We start from the raw sequence: 21,906 nt of genomic DNA, 5'->3' as shown, positions 1-21,906 counted from the left end.
CTGTCACCGAAAAGGAGAGAAGAGAAAGATGAGCAGAAGAGGGAAGATGTGCACAGAAAAGGGGGGCAAGGAAAGGGAAATAAGACGGCAACGGAGCAGATGCAAGCAGAAAGCAGTGACAAAGCTGTGGCTGGGCCTTCCAGCAGGTGCATGTATGTGTGTGTGTGTGTGTGTCCTGCAGAATGAAGTGTCCCTGTCAGAGGCCCAGCTTTCCCCTCTGGGCCGCCACTGATTAATTGTCCGTCCAGCTCCTGTGATAGCGACTGCTTTAACCAAGACTCCCAAGACACTCACCCGTGTCCCATCCCCCACCGACAGACACCTCTCCTCCGGCGTGCCGGGCTGCCCTTTCCCGGGCTAAAATTAGGAGAATTTTTCTCTTTCAATCCCCAAATGCTGTCCCTTTTTTTTTTCCTTTATTCCTTGCTAGCTGCAACAAATAATCTTACATCAGCACCCCATTCACCTTGCCATCGGGGGATAATGTCTCTCTGTGGGAGGGAGGTTTTGGAACAAAGGCAGGGGGGCTGAAAGCAGCGTGATATGCAGTGTGTCCCCCCACCACCCCGTGTGTTTACACATGCTCTGTTGACTGGCTGAGATAAAGCACCCCTGTCTCAGGTAAACAGTCTCGCGCAGCGGGACAAAAAGGCAGGGTTGACTTTGGACCAGCATCGCACTTAGTCAGCTCCTCTCACATTTGATATACACTCCACCCTTATCATCACACCTTAACCTTTAATCACACAACTCTACTGAGAGAGAGAGAGAGAGAGAGGCAGGGAGAGAGAGAGCGAGAGAGGGATGGAGAAATGCAATGCGGATGTTGCAGTTCTCCAATCCTGTACCTGCACAGACCCACAAAAAAAGAAAACGTGTGCAACGTCGCCACAGTGAAACTTAACAATTAAGAAAATCCATCAATTTCTAACAATGGCTGTCACACTCAGCCTTGTCCCTTTATTCCTTTATTTCCCTCCTTCTTCTCTGAGCCGCAGAAGCACGGCATCCAACCGGACGGCTATATAGCCAGCCCCCAAAAGCAGCCAAGGTCAATTGCCTTTCGAGCTCCTCTCATCTTGTGCTTTATGTACCTTCACATCCAGGGAAAAAAAAAAGGGCTGCGCTATTTCTGCCCTGCTGCAAGGTGACTGCTGCTCTACGGCGGCGGCGATGGCAACGCTAATGCGGGTTAAGAGAAAGAGCAGCGAACATTTCCTTTAAACATCGCGTGTTTTGAAAATTCACCTCAAAAATGTATTTATAAAAAAAGGAGGGGTGATGCTCTTATCTCTCCTGGCTCTCAGACTGCTTGAAGATATTGATCTTACCCTTAAAATTACAACAAACTAAAGGGTTAATTGTTTACCTACAGATGACTCTAGCTTTGTCTGATGTTAAGGGGCAGTAATGGCATAATGTGGGCTTTGAAAGAGCTGCTAATCAATACCAACAACTCAATGATTACTCCACCAAGCCCTGAGATCCCTTTTTTCCTTTTTCCTTTTTCTTTTTTTTTCTTTTTGAGCTTGTACGGTTGTGGAACAAAATCAATATTCCAGTACAAAACTACTCAGAAAACTTTTTTTTATAGCTCAACTGATGTTTTTGTGTTAACATACTAACCCCAGTAGTCTTTATTTTTTGGGAAAGTGCAGTGTGTCAAAGCATTTTTGCAAAAAACAAGACCACAGCCTTGATAAAAATGCAAAAGAAGATACATTCCTGGTCCTACAACGGCAATTATAAGTAAACTTTTTTTTTGTCCTTGCTGGGGTGAATTTGTTGAACTCCATTCTTTACTGTAGTCTCTGTTTCTCTACTTTTATGGACACAATAAATGAAAACATTTGAACATTCAGAGCTTGGCCAAATCTGAACCTAACCACATAACACTGAGCGTTGCTTTGTATTCTGAATGTTTGGATGAAATTCTTAAGTGAAATAACTACGGCATAATGTTAATCCTTACAGTGTTGCAGTCATTGACTTTCTGTATCTTCTGTGGTGTTTAGATAAAACGCCATAATGTTAATGATTTTTTTTTTTAAGTTTGTGCATGTTTGGTGCAGTCATTTGTCACCCTTGCATAGATAAACTGTTTCCCAGTGAAATCAGGATATCTCACTTTCTCTCCTCTGCTCCCAGATGTCTCTTTACAGCTGCCATGACTGACTGCAAACTCATTTATTACAGGTCACAAACGCCAAGTGCTTCATTTAAAAAAAGGACACCCCGGCTCCCCGCCCTCCCGCCCGGCACAAGTGAAAAATCGCCCTGCAAGAATAGCACGCAGGGCACGCCGCTCCATTAGCACCGAAACGGAGGCCGGCAACACCCGAAAAGATGGGAGCAGGGTTCGAGTGGTGGGATAGTTCTGTGGGGGGGGGGGTTCATACTGCTGCAGCATTTGCATTAACTGTGTGCAAAGTAGCAAAACAGAGCCAACTGCGATAAATTAGTTTAAAATAAAAGGAAAAACAAAGGACTTTTTTTTTTTTGCCATGAGGAAGATTGAGAACTCTCGCTGCAAGTGCAGAAAGTAGCTGCGAACTAATTTTGTTTGTTTTAACCCATTTTAAAGAGCCTTAACTCACATAACACATCCTAAGTCTGTTTCATATTTATTCAGGCACACAAATCAACCAAATCGAGATTTTTTTGCGTGAAGCGAGCGTTCCGCCGGCCATATCCGATATCACTCAAAGCCGTCTGTAATTACATTGTACATGCAGATTAGCTATGAATATTTTAGAAGGGGATTACTAAAAGAGGAAAGAGACAGAGGGATGGGGGGGAGAGTTGGGAGAAATCAGCCCCTGAACACACACCCACATGCAGGACCGCATGAAAAGCTCGTTTGAAGGTGGAGCTAGTCTTTCATGCCCAAGTTGTCAGCCTATTATCATCCTTTCATATGTTTTCCACCATTATTAACTGCGAGCGGGAATAGAAAAATAACACAAAAAAGTGGGAATAAAACACATCACTCCAATGTGTCAGGCTGTCTCTTCACAGGGAGAGAGAGAGAGAGAGAGAGAGAAAAAAAAAGGCGGCAGATCAACTCTTATCGTCGGACTCTCATTCTGAAACGCGGCGGTAATGAGTGTGTCTTAACAAAGATTAGCTATAATTTCCATTGTCATTTTAATGCTCCCACATAATGTGGAGGCTTTACAAAGCCACGGATGAAGGCAGAGTGTGGGCGGAGGAAGACGAGCAAGCAGACACTGGAGCAGAGAGAAAGTCTCTGGAGCTTGGTTAGTCTGTCAGTCACCCTCTATCCCTCCAACCATGCATCCACACGCACGCTGACAGACACAGCCACCACACATGCAAACACACACAATATACGTGCATCCCCCCCCCCCCCCCCCCCCCCCCCTCCCCTCCTCCCCTCCCATCCTTTGTCGCCGCATTTCTGAAGCCCTCAAAATGTGGTTGTCAGAAGGGTCGGTTGGCTGACAGCCTCCTGCAGCCCTCCAGGAGGATGCGGAGGACAGACAGGCTTTTTGTTAGAGCAGCAGCAGCAACAACAAAGGGGATCAAAAGTCTCGCAAACTGACAGACATACACGGCGCGCTCGCACTCCCGACATCTACATTGTTTAGTGAACACAGGACCGGGCCTTCCGAGGGGCCTGGATCTGGCGCATTTGCCTCATACTTCAAGAGCGGTGGCCCAGGGTGAAGGCAGGATGAGCGCGTGGGTATGTGAGCAAGTGTGTGGGAGTGTGTCTTAGAGTGTGTGTGCCAATGTTCGATGCACACTGGCATCAGCCCGCAATTTTTTTTTATTTTTTATTTTTGTCGATCCAATTAAAATAAGGTACTACAGTTAAAATGAAGATTATGCAAACACCAAATCAAAACTTTATTCAAAATATTAAAAGTTAAAAAAAAAAGGATAGAGTTGTGAGACTAATATATTCAGAGAGGAAGAACCAGCCGAACTGTGCAGCTTCTTTAATTTGGACTTTTCAGCAGAGAGGATACGCCTCGAGTAGGGGTTTTGACTGACACATATCTGCACCTTACATGACACTGCACCGTTTGCCCCTTTCTTCTCGGAGCGTTTTGTCCATCACATCAAAACACACCTTAGAAAAACTGAACGCTTTGAGAAGCAGTCAGGATTTTTATTACTTTTTTCCTCCTGCATTGCTCCTCTTGGTGGCCCTAAATGCACATTTGCCAACCTAATTAAAGTGCCACTGATTGATTTCCCCGCTACTGAAACTCAGTCCCCAATCTGTCTAAGCTAGCTGTAGTATATTGTCAAAGATATCAAGCGGGACCTCGCTCCTGTGTGTGTTTGTTGCACCGCCTTGTTAATGAAGGATTTTGGGTACTGTGCATTCAGCACTCAGGGCCCGTGTTGCACCAGGAGAGGCTATCAGTATTTTATTTGTGTGTCTCTTTTTTTTTTTTTTTTTTTGCTCCCTTTGCTTTCATTCTCTCACAAACACAAAAACTCAAAGCTGGCTCAATTTATAGAGAGCAAAAAAAAAAAAAAGAGATGCTCTAAAAGCAGGGAGAAAAAAAAAAGACAGAGGAGGGGGGGCTCAAACAGGAAACAAGCATTCCCTTTTCAACACACCTTATCAAATCAGGTGTAATCTAATTGCTTGTAAGCCATGCTCCAAACATGGACTTTGCATTTTAAACGCGCCGTGCGATTGCCAGCCAGCCGAATCAGGCGTGTGCGGACACGGGCGATGCTCCGATCCAATTATGACATCTTTCACCACAAAGACATTTAATAGCTGGGATGACAGTGATACATGGCAAAACATAAGCACATGTGTGAGGCATTCATAACGGCAGGTGATAAATGAGGGTGCAGGGCTTGTAAAGGTCACCGGGGATATGGGCCAATCATTTCTACCGGCTACATACAGTCTAATGGCTCACGAGGCCTGATAGGTCAACAAGTCAAAAACAATGTCGCCGGCTGTGTCTTTGAATTCCAGCTGGATGTATAGAAGACACGATGTAGCAGTTATGCATCCATATGGAGGCCAGATCAGATTAAAACCAGAGAAGACACAAGGAGTGAATTTAAGGACGCACATATGGGACATATGACTGTACGCACACCCTTTCCTATGACAGTATCTCAGTGTGCAACAAATGTAAGGAGGGAAAAATATCCCCCATATTTATCCAAACAGAAGGTGAGATGCATCAAAAACTGAATGTTATCAACCACTCGCACATTGAATCCAGTTTAGATTAAAACAACAGAAAGCTTATTTATTCTTTATCTGGCTGCGGAGTGAAAGCCCCGGGAGAGAGAAATACAATAAAGCATAGTCTGCCTTTTTGGTATTTTACTACTGTCGTATAAAGGAAACATCAACAACAACTCTCTGGAAAAAAGGGAAACTATATTCTGATCACCGACATTAATGCTTTGGAACACATTGCAGCACGTCTCTCGTGTTTCACTCACTTTTTTCTTCTTTTTTTTTTTTTAAAGCAGTTCCAGACGATTACATTATATTGGATTGATGGTCATATGTGGCTCCTGGTGTCCGACCCAGCCTGGGACAGAGGCGACAAACGCACAAAGGTTCACATTCCTTTTTCCAACAAATGGAAGTGGATGAGCAGCCCAATCAAAGGCCGCCATTCTTCCGATAAAAAGCCTGGTGGCAGCGGAGGGTCAATGCTCCTTTAACAGGCGACAGCAGATATGACTGTAAGAGGGCTTTGTGGAGCAGCAGAGCTGTGTGGGCTGCTAAATGTGACACCATTCTTTCCCTATGCTTCGAGCTGGGCAAAAAGAAAAAAAAGCAAAACAAAACAAAACACAAAGAGAACTGCACAAGAAGTGTTACTCTGTGTGTTGAGGGCACAAAAGTAGGAAAAGAAATAAAATCTCATGCTTCTCTTTGCACCTCAACTCCTTGGAAACATTTTGGATATCCTCTGAGCTCACACAGAGGGAAAACTACTGCCATCGTGACGCCAGGAAAAGATGGAAAACAAAGCTAATTCTCAACAGCTTTCAAAAGGACAAAATGCTAAAAGCTGCAAAACAGTCACGTCACCCTGCAGGCTGGAGGCACTGCAGTGACCACACTGACTAAAATGTAGTAGTATTCAACAGATGATTTAATGAATATTAACAACTGCAGACAGAGAGCTGGAATGAAGCCACATGCTCAGAATCTGGATGTTTCCCAGTTCCTCCTGCTTCAGTGTAAACCTGCAGGGCTGTGCAGGGAACCCCCTCGCCCACCCACCACACTGCAGACACACACCTGCTGTCATCCTCATCTGCTTATTTTAACTGATAAAAAATTAAGAAGTTCCAGTGAGGGTGTTTAAAATGCGATCGCTTTCTCTTTTTTCCACGCTGTGTCACTTAAGCTCATGCGCGCCACAGGTCCAGGACGCATAACAATTTGCACAGGAAACTCGTGCGCGTGCTCACACTCTCACGCGCGCGCCTGTTTCCTTCCCATTGGCAGATTGGCGTTTATTCTGAATCAGTTTGTTCAGTTTGCTGCCCTGCGTGAGCGCGCGGCGCTCCGCTCTCCTTTTTTTTTTTTAAAGTCCCTCAGTGTGGAGGGGCTCTCCACCTCCTGTCTCTTCATTTGATCGGTTTCGGCTCCGTGATTCTAGCACAGGCGGTGGAGGTTAAAAAAAATTTTTTTTTTTTTTAAAAATAATTGTTTAAACTTTGGCGGTAGGGATTTCTTGTGTACGTCCTCTGAAAAACACCATCCTCCAGGAATTAACCTGAAAAAAACACCAGCAATAATGCTCCTCAACAAATAAAAGTAGAATCATTATGTCTAAGACAGGAAATGAGTGACTGTGTTCATACATTTATCCTGCCTTCAAAAACCGCACCGGTTATAATCAAAACTAATCCGGCGCCCCGTGGTCTCTTCCATGTGCCACCAGGTGCGCATTTTCCGCCGCTGGGCCTGTGAGATTAAATTGAAGGCCAAAACATGAAAAAAATATATTATTCAATCTTCAAACCACGTAGCAACAGTGGGAATGGCTTAAACTTAGTTGAAGATCAGGAAGCAGAAACGCAAAAAGTGCTGTATGAGACGGGGCTGCGCTTTATTTTAGCTCCACGTTTAACGCGAATCAAGACTGAAAAAGACTAGCTGTAGTTTCCTTGGTGGTTACTTTCATTCTGTTTATTATTATTAGTATTAATAATTGTGTTTTTTAATCAACGGGATATAAATTAACCGAGGCGAACACGAATGAACGCAATCCAGTCTGTTGAGAGTCTGATTATTGATGTAGTCCTGTCTGAAGATGATTTTGCATGGTGATGAGGCAGGATTGCGTTCGTCTTGTCCATCTCCCTCCCTCACACACACACACAAACGCACTCTCTCTCTCTCTCTCTCACACACACACACACACACACACACACACACACACACACACACACACACACACACACACACACACACACACACACACACACACACACACACCTCGCGCGGAGTGCACCTATGCCTCCCCGTGCGTAAAGAGCGCCCCTGCACTGTACAAACAGTACTGCCACTGTCAGCGTGGAGCTGGCGCGCGCGCGCTGCCAACGCCGAGAGTCAAACTGTGGTCCACGGCCGCCCCCGGGGGCCTCGCTATAAAATGAGGAATAATGTAATTTCACGCTAATCCGCTTTGCTTTTATCCCGATTACAGAATGCATATGGATGAATGTTCAGCAGTTATCGCCGTTTGCACAGGTGAGAGCCGCGCGCTCACTATCGACTCCAAAACACAACACCAGTGGACTTTTTTCCCCCAGAAGAGCGCCTGCAGGACTTTTAACTTAAAGTAGTTGGAGCGAACGGGCGTCGTTTGATCGACACCGCTCGCGGAGCGTAAAGCTGTGAAATGCAACCCGCCGTTCTGCCAACGCAATAATTAAAAAACGATAACCACGGGGATACATCTTATTACCGTGACTATCAATGGGTTATTTTGAAGATAAATGAGTCTGAGGGGAACGGGGGAAGCAGTTTAAGGGGAGCATTTATGCATCTAGACAGCCTGTGTCTCCACAGGGGGGAGAACAGGAGCGCTGTTGTAAAGTGAGGCTGTCACTCCCCTGCTCTGTTTGTCTACTGTCTAAAGGACACGTGTGATGGACATCAAATGTTCTGCGTTCTCTTCAACAGAGCCCGCTCTGTGCGAGGAGACGACAGAGCAAGTCGCCCGGTTGGATTCGTTCTGCTTCTCAGACGCACTCCTTCAATCTGCCATCTGCTCACACCAACACCTGTCCCTCAGTGAGGCTGCGATCTGAACCTCTTCCCGTTTTTTAGACCTGGTTGTTGTTGGGTTTTTTTTTGTTTTTTTTTTTACACAGCACTCCAGCATAAGAAGTCGAGACTGGTTTTGAGGGGGGAAAACAACAGTAAGAAAAATCTGATGACGATTTGATCAGTAAAACACCTCCAGGCTTTTTTACGCGCGCAACAAAAGAGCAAAAAAAATGAAGGAAAAGTGTGGCCGGTGGGTAGTTGGCGCTGCGCTCTGCGCGCGCTGACCAGCTCCGCGGACACGCGACACTGCGCACAGGGAAGCGCACCGAATAACAGGCGGCTGGCGCGCACTCACCTGATTGAGAAGAGCTGGACCCAAACAGGAGGCAGGTCAGGAGGGAGCCGAGGCAACACAGGACGCTCGTTGGTTTCATGGTTGTGCTTTAGCGGGTTATCTCCTTTAAATTCACATGTCCAGCAGCAGAGTCCCTCCTCGGAAGAGCCAGAGAGGATGAGCCGTTTGCGCCTGACGCCACTTCGGGGTGCAAGTTTGACGACTTTTTGGATGCTTCTGGTCAAGTTTCCAGTTGGTCCGACAGTCCGTCGCCTCGACTCTCCGCGTCCTCGGCCCCAATTTTCGACTTGACCGGATGTAAGGACGGTCAGCTGTTAGTTTCCAACGCGCGCACTGAAAAGCGTGTCTTAATAGTATAAAGCAGTACTCATGCCATTACTCCCCGACTTGGATACAGTATGCAGCTGCAGACTCGCTGTTCTTCAGACACACCTCCGACTCCTCTAGCCCCGCCCACTCGACCTATGATTGGCTCATTCGGCCGTCGATCACTCCTAGACCCGCCTCTCTCGACTTAATAAGCGATGCCATTGGTTAACACGAGTGGCCAAAAGCCCTTAAATAAGTGCGTCGGCTGAATTGCACCTGTCACACTGACCACGGCGCTGCGAAGCCCAGAGGACCAACAAGGTGTGGGATTTCTATGTGGGATATAAAGCTTAATCCCACCCAGAAGGCTTCTCGCGAGCTCAAGGAGTTTCAGCCCAATTTGTTGCAATAATATGTTACTGCTGAAACAGTGATGCAAAACCAGAGCATGATTTATTCAGCATGCAGTGAGGTTTCTCCTCTCCTGGGCCTTTGTCACCATATATATGTTTTCTCCCCCTCTCTCTAGGCTCAGCTTGCTTTTTCATGGCTGCAATCGCACAAGCATGATCAGTCAGCAAAGTAACAAAATCACAGTCATCCCCGATCGTTGTGTTCACGCCGCATCATAAACAAAGATTCCCATTTTTCCTCAGTTATCAGAAAACATTACCGTTGAAGGCAATATCTCTCCGTTTTCCGGGTAATCATTTTTCCAACCCGAGAACGGCCTGGTGCAAATGACACGAATAAAAGTCAAATAGAACGTTTAGATAGTGCTATTGTTGCTCTTGCTGAGCTATTGTAACAGTTTGGAAGCAGTGACTTTGTGGTGATGGAGAAAAAAAAATAACCGAGATAAAGGGAGAGGAGGGGGCAATGGGACAAAAGGTTATTACTTTCCACCAGCTGCTCCCTACTTCTGCACTTGAGGAGAAGGTTGAACGGCTCTTGGACTTGCAATATGTCTGCACATCTGGCTGTCCCTGCCCACCACCCTGAAGTTCAACACAAGCATGAACACGAGTCTGAGAACTCATGCAAAACCCAATAGTGAACATGTGAGGTGTTTAAACTTCACCATTCAAGAGGACAAGAAGAAAACACTCATGCTTGGATATTTATCGGATTAGTTTAGTCCTGTTTAGTCCAGGACTGGTTCGACGCACCCTAATGTTTGTCATATTATATGTTGTTGTTGACAGCTGATGGGATTCATACAGCAACAGAAAGATGAACTGTTCTGCTCTCGCAAAGCAAATTAAAGCTAAGTCAAGGCTGAGTCAAGGGCGGGAAATGTGTCTCAGCCATTAACTGATGAAGCTTCTAGAAAAAGTGGAAAAACATCTTCCAGGACATATGACCAAGTCCAGATGACCTGATTCAGTTTGCTGTATAATATTATTTACCTGAATGAATGAATACATTTTCTGTGTTCCAGTGTTGGATGATTGGAAATATCTCATAACTTTAGATATATATTTTTTTATTAGTATTATTCCGCCCCATAACCCTTACAATATATCAGTGGCATTAAGCCTTTATTTTCAAGAAATAGATACATATTGACTTCTATTTCTGTCGAAATGTTTTGTGGCATTAGATTGATCATCAGAAGTAGAATTAACTGCAGGCAATTTCTTCTCCATCATAAAGGAATCAGAAAGATGACGTTCACGCTCTTTTAAAAGCCAGTGGCTGTTGGATTTACTGTAGCTGGTGGAGCCATTTACCTCCTTTCAATTCTCCATCACACCAAAGTATGTGTGTGAGCAATGATCTACAGTAATCAATAGACAGCCTTCTATCAGCTCCATGCAGAAATCATTCACAGCTTTTGTTTGCTTGAACAGAGAGGCATGCCACTCATACACATACACATAACTCCCCGATCCGAGAGCATCCGACACTTTTCGGAAATCAGGATGCAGTTAGTTATAGTTTTCACTTTGAAGAAAGTCAAAAAGGCTTTGTTGTTTTTCAGCTTGGCTGCAAAATGAATAGTGCATTGAACTGTGAGGGGCACTTCTTGAACCCCTCCTGCAGTAGTGACCCTTCACCAGTGGGGGGCAGTCCACTTCTCACCGAGCAGGTCACAGGACCAGCAGAATGACACAGCGGGGGGGGGGGGGGGGGGGGGGGGGGCGACTCAAGCTGCCACCAACTAGTTCCATGACTCTCTGTTTGACATTGGCTTCCTATCACACCGAAGCTTTATTAAATATTCCTCAGCAGAAATGAGCTTTTAATATCACTGACACCACAAATTTATTAAGAAATATGGAAAAATGAGATCTGGCAGCATGCTACGGGGAACGGCTTTCACTCTAAATATGCCCCAAATGGCTGCCGTTTATCATTTTTAATACCAAAAAATGCAATTTAGCAACGTTGTGTGTTTTCATTATGCATCATGCTTTAAGAGGCACCTTCCGACAGTATCAAACTTAATGCTGTCAATTAGGTAATTTATTCCAGGGATTATGAGTGGGAATGAGACGGGGGTTTCATGTGTTCTTCACGGCGTTCCCCTGTGCCGCTGTACGGCTAATCTAATACATAACCCCCTGATTTGTTTAATGGATGAGACTTTGCTGCTGCAAGAGGCACGCCAATAAAAGCCAGGCCCCTCCAGAGGCTATTGTGCCTCATAATGATGCCAGACACACAATGTGAGAGTTATGAAGCAATTTTTTATCATGCGGCACATTGTTTTGCTCTGTTGGTGCCGCGCAAGTAAAGGCAATCTCTCCCTGCAGCACAGCACTTCTCCCCCACACTTAGATAAACCTTCACCATGATAAACTGTCCCGGCCACATGTTGCAGAGATCAGTAAAATTCCACCCTGAAATGCACGCCATGCTGATGACTTACTAGTTGACGGCAGAGAACTCAGACATTTGTTTTTATTAATATATTATTCTCAATTAGCATTCCATCTGTATCGTCCAATCAAGTTATTGTTGTATGTAGAAAAGCTGTAACAGTTCAAAATGGACATTTCAGAGGGTCCAGATTCAATGTCATAGTTTTGGAGGATAATAAAGAGAATTTCTCAAGAGCAGTTTGTTTTTCAGGGAGAGGTTCACCGTGGATCATGCTGAAGGCTGCTGCAGATCTGTACGGTTTTACGGTGCTCATAATTGCACATTTTATCGGCACAAATGCTTTCAGCTCATAATAGGTGGAAAACGTCACTGAAACTTTATACTGAAGCACAGCCTGAACTGTACTGTTGTTGAAATACTCAAATAAAAGAACAAGTATTTACAGACAGCTCAACGTATTGACTATTTTCTCAGAAGCAAGAAGCACACACTCTGAAGGCTGTTTTTAAAGGACTTGTTTTTCAAATAAATGTATATACAAAGCATGAACTTTTCTCCGTTATAAGAAAAATCCTGTTTTTTCATGTCAGTTGTAATTTTAGGTGTATTCAGCAGCAACTTAGTTTTAAAATTTTAAAATTTAGAATTTTAAAAGTCCCAATATGAGTTTGCATGTTCTCCCTGTGCATCCGTGAGCTGTATCCTGGTACTGCAGTTTCCTTGCACACTCTGAAACCATGAATCGTGTAAAACTGCAGGCCTGTCTGGAGTGTACCCTGCTTTCACCCATTACTGTGGTTATGAACTGGAATAGAGGATGGATATTTTTTAAAAATTGTGTTGTTTGTTTTAAATGATACAGGTGTTGGGGTCCTAACTGTCCTACCCTCTTTACGATTTCCATTTATGACAATCATAGAAAAAAAAAAAACATTTTATAGTCGCAGTAGAGCGAAGTGAACCATAAACACTTAACTGAGCCATGAAGGAAATGAAAAGCGAACGTTTATATGTTGTTCTAAACGTCAATTGAACTGTTTCCTGCATTAGAATGTCCTTCGAACACGGCGCTGGGATGGGAGAAGGACTCCCAACACATAAAATGAAATCTGAAGAGCAGCATTCCACAATAAATTGCCTGTTTCTTTGAGCAGAAATAAAATAATCCTCAAATGGTAAAAAAAAAAAAAAAAAAGAGCTACAGGTCTTCTTTCATGCCTCTGAGTCTGTCTGTTTTTCCTTAACAATAAGGCAGGAATAAGATGAATACTTATTAGAAGAACGAATACAAAAAAAAGCCCAGTTTCACACATTGGAGAGACTTTTTTTTTAAAGCATTTGTTTTTGTCAAAACAAAAAGTGTTTTGTTGAATAGATAATACTGAAGTTGTCTGAGGAAGGCAGCGAAGGAGCTAAAAGCCTATCTCAACACCTCAGACTATTTACACAGTCCCGGAATACCAAATCAATACCGGGACGGCTGTGTGGATTCGATGCTGTGAGCACTGATAAGTATAGATCAATAAGAATAATACATGAAACTGGCTAATTTTTTTCCCTATATATACATATATATATATATATATATATATATTTTTTTTTAACAATGCAAATGCCACTGCGTTTAAAGCGTGCGTTGACAAAAGCATTCGTCATTCCGGATCAGATGTGGGGCTGCAGACAGGTTCTCACTTCGTAATGACAGGGACAAACAGCAGTAATGAGATTTTTCAAGCGCAGATTGCAATTGATTGTATCTGTGTCAGCTGACATCTCGGGCTGCAGGCTGGGCTCGAGTCATACAAGACGGCGGCGAGATAAACACAGACGACGCATCATTTGACATGTTGACTGATAAAAATTCAATCAGAGGCCACCCCCACCTGTCTGCTCTGCTTCATGATTATTCATCACTAATGGACAGTCTTATCACTTCACTTCCTCCAGACAACAAAATCAAATATATATTAATGATCATCACAGCCCAATTTTTCTAGTTAATATATTTTGACCCCAGCCTCTTCTTTTTTTTAAAAAAAAATGTGACAATAGCTTGCTTTTCTCTTGCATTGCAGTGTTTTCTTTTGTTTTCATTTGCTTCTGCTTGTTGCTTGTTAAGTCTGGATGTTCTCCTTGTGCTTTCCCTGGACGATTCAGTTTTCTCTGGCAGTCCAGAATCAGGCATTTGTGGCTAATTGCTGACACCTCTGTGTGTGCAACAGTGCCGTGACCCCGAGCTGGATCTATCAGTATGAAATATGAAGAGATCATTTTATTTGTTTTAAGCTCATAGTGACACAATGCCTAAAAAAAAGGGAGATATGCACAGAAATCTTTATGAATTGCCAAGAGTGAGTAAAAGGATGAACTTTTGTGATTTTCTGTATCCAAAAACTTCATGCTTTGCCCAATTTAAAATGTGTGTGAGACACCACAGGCACAGTGTTTGACACAGTACCTTCAATTATATTAAAAATACTCGCGCCTGCTGATGACAGACTTCGTTATCTGAGGCAACAAAGATGGGATTAGTTTCTCTCTGGATTACACAGCATTACAATGTTGCATTGATTGAAGCATGAAATCACCACACAGTAGCATCCCATCATACATGTCAATTTTGTTTGGAGTGTATTTTAAACACAACTATTGACAGACGCAGATGATTGACTTATAATGATCCCCCCCACTTCCAGTGCTCTGAGACACATTTGAATTAAAGCATCTCACCACTCGAACAAAGGTTTCTATGCAAACTTCTAAGAAAAAAAGTTTCAGTTTCTTAAAAAGTAAAATCTGAGCTGTGAGACAGAACAGTCAAAATATATCAAATTGAAAGTAACTTCATTCAAATAACTGAAAGGCAGACTTTAAGACTGACTCATTCAGTGTAATTTCTAATTTTAAGTCAGTCTGAGTTGAAAACACACAGAAGGTAACAAAAAGACAGGACAACCTTGATGCCTGCTTGAACAAGACGTTTCAGTGTGTTTTCATCATTGTTGTGGTCTGGTTGAGCATAAATCACACAAAAAGTGCCCGTTTCCCAGCATCAGGGATCATGGAGCTTTACAGGAGACCTCATTGGGAATGAAAAATGAAGGAGCAACAACAACAGAGACATTCCTGCCGGAAAGTGGGCTGTACATCGATTCCCTGCACATTTTTGCTGTCATCAGACTCACAGGGTGGCGAGAGAGACTCCTGGAGATCCGGGTGGCCGTGCACGAGCCTGATTCAGTGAGCCATGAGCAGTGTTAGCGCATTACGCACACATGATTACGTGGCCATTTCCTCAGTGAATGAGACTCATCAGAAGTCAGTGAAGAAGCCACTGAGTGTGTAATTGTTTCCCATTAGGGGAAATGTTGACTGCCACCGAGTCGCATCTCGCCGCCGAGTTTGCTGACGAATGCTCGCCGTCCACTGAAAGGAGGCGGCCGCGTTCTGCCGAGAGTCGTGCCGGCGGCGGAATGAGCGGCACACGAGCAGCCGGATCACTCTCAGCACGAGGGCACTTCGTCATGTAGCGCCACGGGGCAAAAGTTCAGATGTTTCAGTGATTCAGGAAAGCGATGCCAGGCTTAAATTTATCATCAGTCACATGGGAGCCCTTACAGTGCTGCTGCCTCTTTAGCTTTGCAGTGACACACATCTTGATACTTCAGTGCAGGGCTTTTGAAGGAGTGATAAGACAAGATCCGCTCAGAGAACTGGAATCACATTGCTTCATGCCGTACAGATGCCTCGCACCGTCGAGTACATTTTATTTGAAGAGAGGTTTTTCATGTTACGGGATATAATGTATTACTGTGACTACATTTGCATGGAGGCTTACATTTACACTGGTGTACAACAAAACGTCCTGTTTTTTCCTCCACTTGCAGAATTTCAAACACACACACACACACACACACACACACATGCACGCCTTGCATAGCCAGCACTGCAGCAATGAATAATTGTTGGCATGTGCCCTTGTGAAGGTGTTGTAAATTGGTTCGCTTACACTGCAAATTACAGGCCAGTCAAAAGTTCAGACGAGGCCAAACAAGTCAAGTGAAACCTGACGACGAGGAGGCAGGGAGAGGACTTTTCTCAAGTTATTAATGCTGTCTTAGATGAGATTTCCCTATGCAGTATGAGCCTGGTGTGGATGGAGGGAACCGCCAGTGCTGCTGATGAAGCACAGGTTCTCTTTACAATGCTGCCATCTAGAGGATGGAACTCGAAATGCAACCCAAACGTCGTCAGTTTGAAGAGAAAACACAAATTAAGCAACAAATATTCATAATTATTGTCAACAGCTTGTAATAACTTGAATTATCTCGACTCGTTTGCACTGATATTTGCAACTCAAACACTGAAATGTCAAGAAGTATCTTTTAATTATCTAATATTTCTTGTTCTGTTTGATTTCATGAAGTCGGAAAGTGTTTTTAGTACCAAATAACAAAGGACTGAACAAAGGAATACATGAAAAATACATATGATAAAATGTAAATAATAATTTTTATTTCAAGAATTAGATAAAAGACAGAAAAAGAGGTTTCAAATAGGGAGCAAAAGTGCTTTCACTTTCAGATATAAAGGAATAATGGTTAAATTCAACAAATCCAACAGACAAACATCAGACAGTGAATTCAGCCCGAGAACTGAACATTTACTGGAGGGATGTGTTTGATGTCTCCAAGACCGTTATGCAATAAATAAAAAAATAAAAATTGTGTGGCTACACCTCTGACAGCAGGAAGTTACCACTGGATGGCAGTAGGAGAAAATAAATGAGTAAAACATGCTCTCCAAGCCTGCAGTTCACAAAACAGAAAAAAACAAGATGTGTGTTGTTAGACAGTGTGTGCATAAAGAAAAATAAATCCTCATGAATCTCTTTTGGAATCACACTCACATCAGGATACTTGTGGCCAAGTGAGTCCTAAAGACAGCAGGTGAAAGGTCAAACTTCTTCCACGTGTGTCACAAACTCAACATCGCTTCAGGCTGAAAGTTGAAGCTGTGTACAGAGAATATTGTGGAGGAAAAAAAAATTAACCGTCTAAGCTTTGAAGTGTTTTTTTTTTTTCCTCCTGAAAACCTACAAACACATAATTGTAAGTGATGAATGCTCTGCAGGTGGAAGATAGCATGGCTGCTCCAGTCAGATAACCCCCTTAACAAAAGGTCACACGGTATCAGCTCTGGTAAAATTACAGCGAAACTGGAAAAAAACTGAAAGTGTCTGTGAAAGCACATGGATGTCAACCGTATATTTGGGTCACTGAAGTTATATTTTTGGTTTCTGTGGTGAGTTTTCTTTCTTTCTTTTTTTTAGATAAATTCACTGCACGCAGGCCTCACATCCAAACTGGTCTGCAGACCTTTAGTTTTTTTTTTCGATACTTTTGATTTTTGATTCTCAATCAAATCATTTATAAAAATGCAGAGCCTGAGTAGGTGTAAAATAGAGTTTCCAGGTTGCCATTATGTGAACATAAGTGAATAATTGATATGATAGGAGATGATGAGATACTTCACCGACCTCAGTAAAACAGAGTTGAACCAATGAATGGAGAAACGTATAGGCGATAGCAGAGAAATATGAATAAGTAAAGCTTGGTGTCATTTTGTGTTATAATGATTCAGAGGCGTTTGCTGTGAAAAGAAAACCTCAGAGATGTTCTTTGTTGCCCGGGAAGAGGCCCAGAGCAGGCCGGCCTCAGCGCTGCCTCGAAGTGTGTCAGTCTTTCCATCTGAGTCTCCGCCACTCTTATCTTGACCTGGGAGCTTGCAACCACAAGAAAAGCACTGACATTTGCAAAACAAAGGCAGAGAAGTGTGCCAAAAGCATGTACAGAAAGACGAGGCAAAGAAGTTGGCAGAAACAGGAAAGCAGTTCCTTCATTTACAGAAAAGCAGCTTCTCTTCTTATTATCACTGACTAATTTGATTAAAGTTTTTTTTTTCTTTTGTTGTTTTTTTACAATTTCTAACTCTTTAGTTTTGTACTTTTTACTCTGGTGTGGTGTTGGTTTTTACTGTTTGAGAACTTTTCCAATTTCAAACAAGATGATTGGACAACAGATTTTCAGTTTTAGCAGTTCTACACTTTTTTCTGCCCAGTTTTCAACACCAGGGCCCCGTATGACCCCGAAAGGACCCTCAACACTCAGCACATGATTACTGTCACTATTGTTTCTCTCTACTACTTTGAACAATAAGTTTCTTTACTACAAATAGCAGCCATGTTCTTCGTAAAATGCCTCTTGCATTTCTTTTTAACAATTTCTGTAAAGTTTGCCATTTAGTTACCTCTGATTTCTTATTATATTATATAAGTTAACGGTTACAAAACACAGTTTTGTAGATAAAACACTCTTTTACAGGGCTCTTGTACCAATCAGGATGAAACAGCAAGATTCTCCCATTTAGAGTTTATAACAAGTTGTGAAATAAAATCAGGTTTTGGTCGATTTTAAATGTTCTTCACAAATCCGAGTGTTAAAATTCCTTCAAATCTTAAAATGAAGCACCTCATTGTGGCCTGTTCTGATCGTATATATTTAGATTTATGATTAAAAAGACAAAATGATGTGATGGCTGCTTAGTTTGAGCTAAAAACAAAACTGTCCCAGTGTCTTCTGAGAAGTACAGCAAAAACAAACTTGTCAGCTTAGTAGTACAGAAACATGTTAGTGCATGTGTGTGTGTGTGTGTGTGTGTGTGTGTGTGTGTGTGTGTGTCCCAATGTGACTACAAAGGAGCACACAAACCATTCCATGATTCAAACTTAGATTTCAGTTTTTGTATCGCTGCTCCGTTAAAGCCCCTAAACTCAGACGTAGCGTCCCATACAGACACCCGGGGTGTAGTGGAGCGGCGGGCCTGGCGGCTGGTCGATGCTGATTGATGAATAAGTGCAGACTTCAGGGAGGAGCCGACTTGCTCTGACTCCACAGCCCACATCGAGCAACATGATGCAAATGGAATAACCTCAAGGGCTGACATTTCATTTCTGCTCTTTGGTTTACGGTGTGTGTGGTTGCCCTTTAAATCACGAGTGATAAGTTTTGAGCATGACTCCCTCAGTCAACCCCTTTCAAGACCGCCCCCCCCCCCCCCCCCCCCCCCCCAACACCCAAAAAAACAGAGAGAGAGAATATTGTGGAGGATCAACTCTCTCTGTCACACTCATACTGAAAATGAAAAAAAAAAGAAAAAAGTATTTACAGTCCTGACAAATCTATTTTGTATTTTGGGAAATGACTGTGGTCACAAATGTGCTTCTCAGTCTCTCGCTGACATTCACATCAGTCTGAATTTCACCCGGACCTGACGAAATTTCCTTCTCTTTATTTTTCTGCGAAAAAGAAAACAAATGCAGCTTTTGTGATCGCACTTATTTCCTGTTTTCGGTTCAGCTCATCGCAGCTGTGAATCCATTTATGTCAAACCACCGGTGGCTGTATCCCCACATCCCAGTTTCCAACAGTAAAGCTGTGGCTGCGTTTCTTCACTGCGGGCCTCAAACCGTGTCTCGCTCCCAAGTCGCTCCCCAGAGCAGGTGTGCACGGCTCTGCAAAACCCCTGTTTCTCTCTTTCTGTCTCATTCTCGATCTTCCTGTGTCAAATAATTCATCCCTCTCTCAGTCTGTCTCTCGGTTTCACTGCTATGGTGTGTGCCTTTACTTTCCTTCTTTTGTAGGCCCGACTCAATAACTCTTTGGAAACTATGGCTGTTTTTGTCCGTCTGCCTCGCTGAGGTGAATGTCGTCTTTGTTGCTGCACTTTCTTTAAACTCCCTTTTCCTGGAGGAGACAAGTATTAATTCTAAACTCGATCAGTCCTTCTAAAGTCGCATTAAAATTAACACAATAAAATATATGTATTTAATAGATGAGTTGGAAATGTGAAGATTTTGCAGGAAATTTTAGTTTATTAGTCTATGTCTGCATGTTTTTTCTCAACGCTTCTCATTGTACTTGGTTCATGAATCATTTTTTTCTTTGATAAACTTTCGATTTTAAAGCATCTTTCTCGAAATATCTAATGTAAATGTAGCTGACGGAGTAAATCAGTCACATAATGTCCAACAAGTCATTTATTTCAACAACTTCAATACTGCTCCTGCATGCACATTATGAAGAAGGGATGGGAGAAACATATTATAAATCATATTTTGGGGAATTTCATCAGTAATACTTTTAAAATATGTAACTTTATTCACAACTGTCTTCATGGAATCTGCTTTGCTGCTTTTAAAATGACCAGTTCCTTCTGTGTAGCTCCTCAATCTGAATTATTCACACATCTTCATATGTATGTTTTTTTGTCAGACCATTTTCTTGCTACATATGTACATTTGTCAACAAATTTGACTTTCTATTATTATTTACTTTACTGTTGTTATATTCCATTCACTCAAACTGAATTGAATGCTTGCTGTTGTCAATGCAAACAGTTATTTTTCTTTATTCACACGTCTGTGTTACCTCAAAGTAATGTAAGCGTCCCTTTACCAAGTCACCGCTGACTTTTTAGGTTCAGTAAAGCAACTCTGCAACCTTTTAAAGGAAAACCAGGCAACTGTAACCAAATACTGCCGGGCTATTCAAAGACCTCCGCAGCACTGCTGAGACGGGCTGCTCGCCACATCTGTTCGCTCTCATTAGTCGGTTTGCTACCGCTTATCTCCGAATGCATGTTATTCACCCGACAGTTCCTCCACACTTGCTCTGCTTACCCACATGGCTGCATAAAGCGGGTGAGCAAAAGGAAGGAAGGTGGAAGTTCCCCCACAGTCCTACTTCCTCCCCACATGAATATAAAGACCTCTAAGTTTTAAAGCGCTCTGACCACAAATTACACGGGGGCCTCTGCAATGACACCTCGACTTCCTCATCAGCATGGTGTGTACATGCAGTGAAAAAAGACCTCAGCTCGCAGCGTCGTTTACAGCGAACTCTACACGCGACTTTGTGAAAATGAGTTGGATTATTGGAGCAGATGAATCCAGAGACGCCAACGTCTCAGCCGCTCGAACGCCGGGGGCGTCGCACCGGCTAAGTGGTTAGAAAAGGCAGAAACTCACAGATAACCACACAAAACACACAATGCAGAGAGAGATTCTCAAGCCTGATAGCACCACCCCTTCCAGTCTCTCATCACTAGAGTTTCAACAGTGGCATTACACCAAGCAGTCAGTGAATTGCATTAATCATTTCCCAGCATCTCACATTACAACAAAAGCAAGACGCGTCAACACAAAGGCAGAGTGTGCAATACCAGATTTCTACCGTGCTTCAGCGAGCCTCATTAACTTCTGAGATATGGGTGTGTAACAGAAACTAACTAGATGTTTGCGTGAGTGTGTGTGTGTGTGTGTGTATATGAGTGTGTGCAGGCGTATCTATGCTGGCATGTATGAAGGTTTAAGGGCCTGTCCAAACATCCACCACGACCTGGCAGGAAAAACAGGAATAGGACTTGTCACCAGGCAATTGCACAACCTCGGTGAGGATTCGCGCTCAGCTGAATCACATCGTGAGCTGCTCGGTAACTCGAAACCCGGAGGACGGGGACATGCAGCTCGGGACTCAGGCACAACTTCTAACGAATGAATTGAAAAATGAAGGCGATCGTTTGGATACATGTCCACGTCATGTCTCATTTCTTACTGTTTACTTCAGAGTTCAGTGTCGAAATGATTAAAACAGGTTTGTGTCACGTTTTTTTAAGTCACACTCATAACCCTTTTCTACAGTTGAGCCGCTGCATGATGTCCATACTCGTCCGGCGCAGGTGCGAGGTGTGTTTCGGTGTTTCTCTCAGCACAGAGCGGCGTCTCAGTGTGTAGGTGTGGACGGCTGCAGTTTCCAGTGCTTAAGACGCCTCCGTACCGCCAGTATTGTCTAAACAGGACCTGCAGAAGAAAAGTAGCACAGCCAGTGGGAGCTGATAGAGGAAGTGTTACAGCTGAAACCAAAAAGCTGCTTCGGGCAATTTGTCCCGAGGAGGAGAAAATGAGAGAGAGAGAGAGAGAGAGAGAGAGAGAGAGAGAGAGAGAGAAACTAATAGCGTAACACCAACCTCTGAATTCAATTATGGACCTCCAAGGTTCATGATCACACAGGTTCTCTTAAGCAGAATGCAGGAGTGCAGAGCA

The 21,906-nt window shown here is 43.3% G+C and overlaps 1 protein-coding gene across 1 annotated transcript in view; it reads right to left on the bottom strand.

Annotated features, from left to right (window-relative positions):
* Window positions 1-8,990, bottom strand: part of erbb4b (erb-b2 receptor tyrosine kinase 4b) — a 288,218-nt gene extending 279,228 nt beyond the window's left edge. Inside the window, exon 1 of the mRNA XM_030112004.1 lies at window positions 8,607-8,990. Within this exon, the coding sequence (XP_029967864.1) occupies window positions 8,607-8,685 (79 nt within the window). The 5' untranslated portion in view covers window positions 8,686-8,990. The remainder of the gene's footprint in view (window positions 1-8,606) is intronic.
* Window positions 8,991-21,906: the final 12,916 nt, after the last annotated feature.

Source organism: Salarias fasciatus, chromosome 16 (genome assembly GCF_902148845.1).
Source record: "Salarias fasciatus chromosome 16, fSalaFa1.1, whole genome shotgun sequence".
Classification (NCBI taxonomy): domain Eukaryota; kingdom Metazoa; phylum Chordata; class Actinopteri; order Blenniiformes; family Blenniidae; genus Salarias; species Salarias fasciatus.
Note: the sequence above shows the minus strand (reverse complement) of the source record. Positions and strands in the feature narration are given on the sequence as shown.